At 40.2% G+C, this 2,363-nt stretch overlaps 1 protein-coding gene across 1 annotated transcript; it reads right to left on the bottom strand.

Moving 5' to 3' along the window:
• Positions 1–378: 378 nt before the first annotated feature.
• LOC118038139 (ribonucleoside-diphosphate reductase small chain) lies at positions 379–1,726 on the bottom strand. Its single transcript, XM_035044431.2, has one exon. The coding sequence runs from the start codon at positions 1,445–1,447 to the stop codon at positions 458–460; it is 990 nt and encodes a 329-aa protein (XP_034900322.1). The 5' UTR covers positions 1,448–1,726; the 3' UTR covers positions 379–457.
• Positions 1,727–2,363: the final 637 nt, after the last annotated feature.

The raw sequence follows: 2,363 nt of genomic DNA, 5'->3' as shown, positions 1-2,363 counted from the left end.
GGTTTAAGATATAGAATCCGCCTACTTTCTGTCAGGCCCTAACTTCTCAATTCCATCCATCAATGAAAGAAAAGATGGTGTGGTCCTTGTCGATCCCCACATTCTTCCATTGATGAAACCGGAAATGCAGACAAATACTCTTGACACGAAACCTAACATACGCAAAAGCGGTAGCATGAAACACTAGCCACAATACAATCTAATGCACGTTGAATATTAAGGGGGAAAGTGCAGATACGTGATTTTAAGTGCTAAGAACACTACCTCTATTTTGAGAATTTTTATGTTTTTTTTATAAGACTTTGTTCGATTTTGAAATTTGGGTCTGGAAATCGAAGTTTCAAAGCATCTGTACGAAAACATGACACAGAAGCGAGCAAATTGAAGGGGGGTAAAAACCCTGTATAATAACAATAAAATAGTAAGAGATTCATAATCCTAATTCCACAAACAAACTCTAAAAATCTTCATCCATCTTAAACACATGATTCCCACCATTCCCATTAATACTAGACATAACTGAGGCCTTTTGATACTCTCCTACTCTTTTCTCGAAGAAATTAGTCTTCCCTTGCAAAGATATCAGCTCCATCCAATCGAATGGATTAGCCACATTGTACACCTTCCCGCACCCAAGCGCACCCAACAGCCTATCAGCTACGAACTCAATATACTGACTCATTAACTCCCCGTTCATCCCTACCAATGCGCATGGCAGCGCGTCCACCACAAACTCCCTCTCAATATCCACAGCATCCTTCACTATCCCCTTCACTTGCTCCTCACTCAGCTTCTTCCTCAGCAAGCTGTAGAGCAGGCACGCGAAATCACAATGAAGCCCTTCATCTCGCGAGATCAACTCGTTTGAAAAGGTTAGCCCCGGCATCAATCCACGCTTTTTTAACCAAAATATCGCACAAAAACTCCCCGAGAAAAATATCCCTTCCACGCAAGCGAAAGCAACTAGCCTCTCCGCGAAACTCTCGCTCCCGTCAATCCACCGCAAGGCCCACTGTGCCTTCTTAGCCACACAGGGCACCGTTTCGATAGCATGAAACAGACGATTCTTCTCCTCAGAATCCTTGATATAAGTCTCCAACAGAAGACTGTACATCTCGGAGTGGATATTCTCAATCGCGATCTGGAATCCGTAAAAAGCACGCGCCTCCGAGACTTGGACCTCTTTCATGAAACGTCCGGCGAGATTTTCGAGGACAATCCCATCAGAGGCGGCGAAGAAGGCAAGGACGTGAGAGATGAAGTGCTTCTCGTCGGGAGTCAGGTTTTCCCAGTGGCGGATATCCGACGAGAGATCGACCTCCTCAGCAGTCCAAAAGGAGGCCTCAGCTTTCTTGTACATCTCCCAGATTGATGGGTACTGAATGGGGAACATACAGAACCGGTCAGGGTTTTCAGCCAGGAGGGGTTCTTCTGGGATTGCAGGCATTTTTCTAAAGAGTGTTTTTCGATTAAGAAAACTAGATACTGGTTTCTTCTTTTTTTTCCTGGTGGTAAGTAGAGCGGGATGTGGGGGTGTTGATTTTATAGGGAAAAGGGGAAAGAAAGAGAGGGAGGGATTTTAAATTTTGAGAGGAGCGGCGCGGATTTTAAATTTTAGGTGTCTGGTATTCGAAAAAATTTAGGGTTTGAATATTGTGACAGACCAGGAACTGAATGGAGGATTGAATAGTCATTTTGTCTGATATGCTGATATAATATTTCTAGGTTGTCTGGGGGTTTATCAAGTCTGATATCGATGGAGGGGAGATTTTTTTTTTTTTATTGGTGCAAAAATTAAATGAAAATAGAGATTAAATATTTGTTTGGAAGAGAGCCTTGAGAGGGAAGTTTGTGATTGGCGGGGGATTTTATTGGCGCGGTATTTTCGAGGTTTGAAAAGAGCACACAGTTTAAATTCAGCAAAGTATAACTATGATGGTTTGGTGTCGCATGCCTGTGCGTGCCAAGAAGGATGACCCCACACGCGCTCCTGCCAGTTTTAAGTGCATCACACGTGATTAGGTGCATTAACAATTTTCACTTGCAATTTTATGAATATTTTTAAAAATATATATAAGTTCCGTAAAGATTTTGAAAAAATAACACATTTAAAAAATAACAATTATTTTTTAAAATATTGATTTTCTAAACAAGAATAATACTTATTTCAAAATTCATCTTTCATGCAAATTAATTAATTAATATGTACATAAGTCAACTCAAAGTCTTATAAATATTCAATGGTCAAGAAATGAGATTCAAGATTCAATGATCAAGAAAAATAAAGTACATAAGTTGATGTGTTAAGAGAGAATAGAGGGCAAAAAAAAGAAAAAATAAATAAATCATTGGATACACACCAA

Source organism: Populus alba, chromosome 17 (assembly GCF_005239225.2).
Source record: "Populus alba chromosome 17, ASM523922v2, whole genome shotgun sequence".
Classification (NCBI taxonomy): Eukaryota; Viridiplantae; Streptophyta; class Magnoliopsida; order Malpighiales; family Salicaceae; genus Populus; species Populus alba.
Note: the sequence above shows the minus strand (reverse complement) of the source record. Positions and strands in the feature narration are given on the sequence as shown.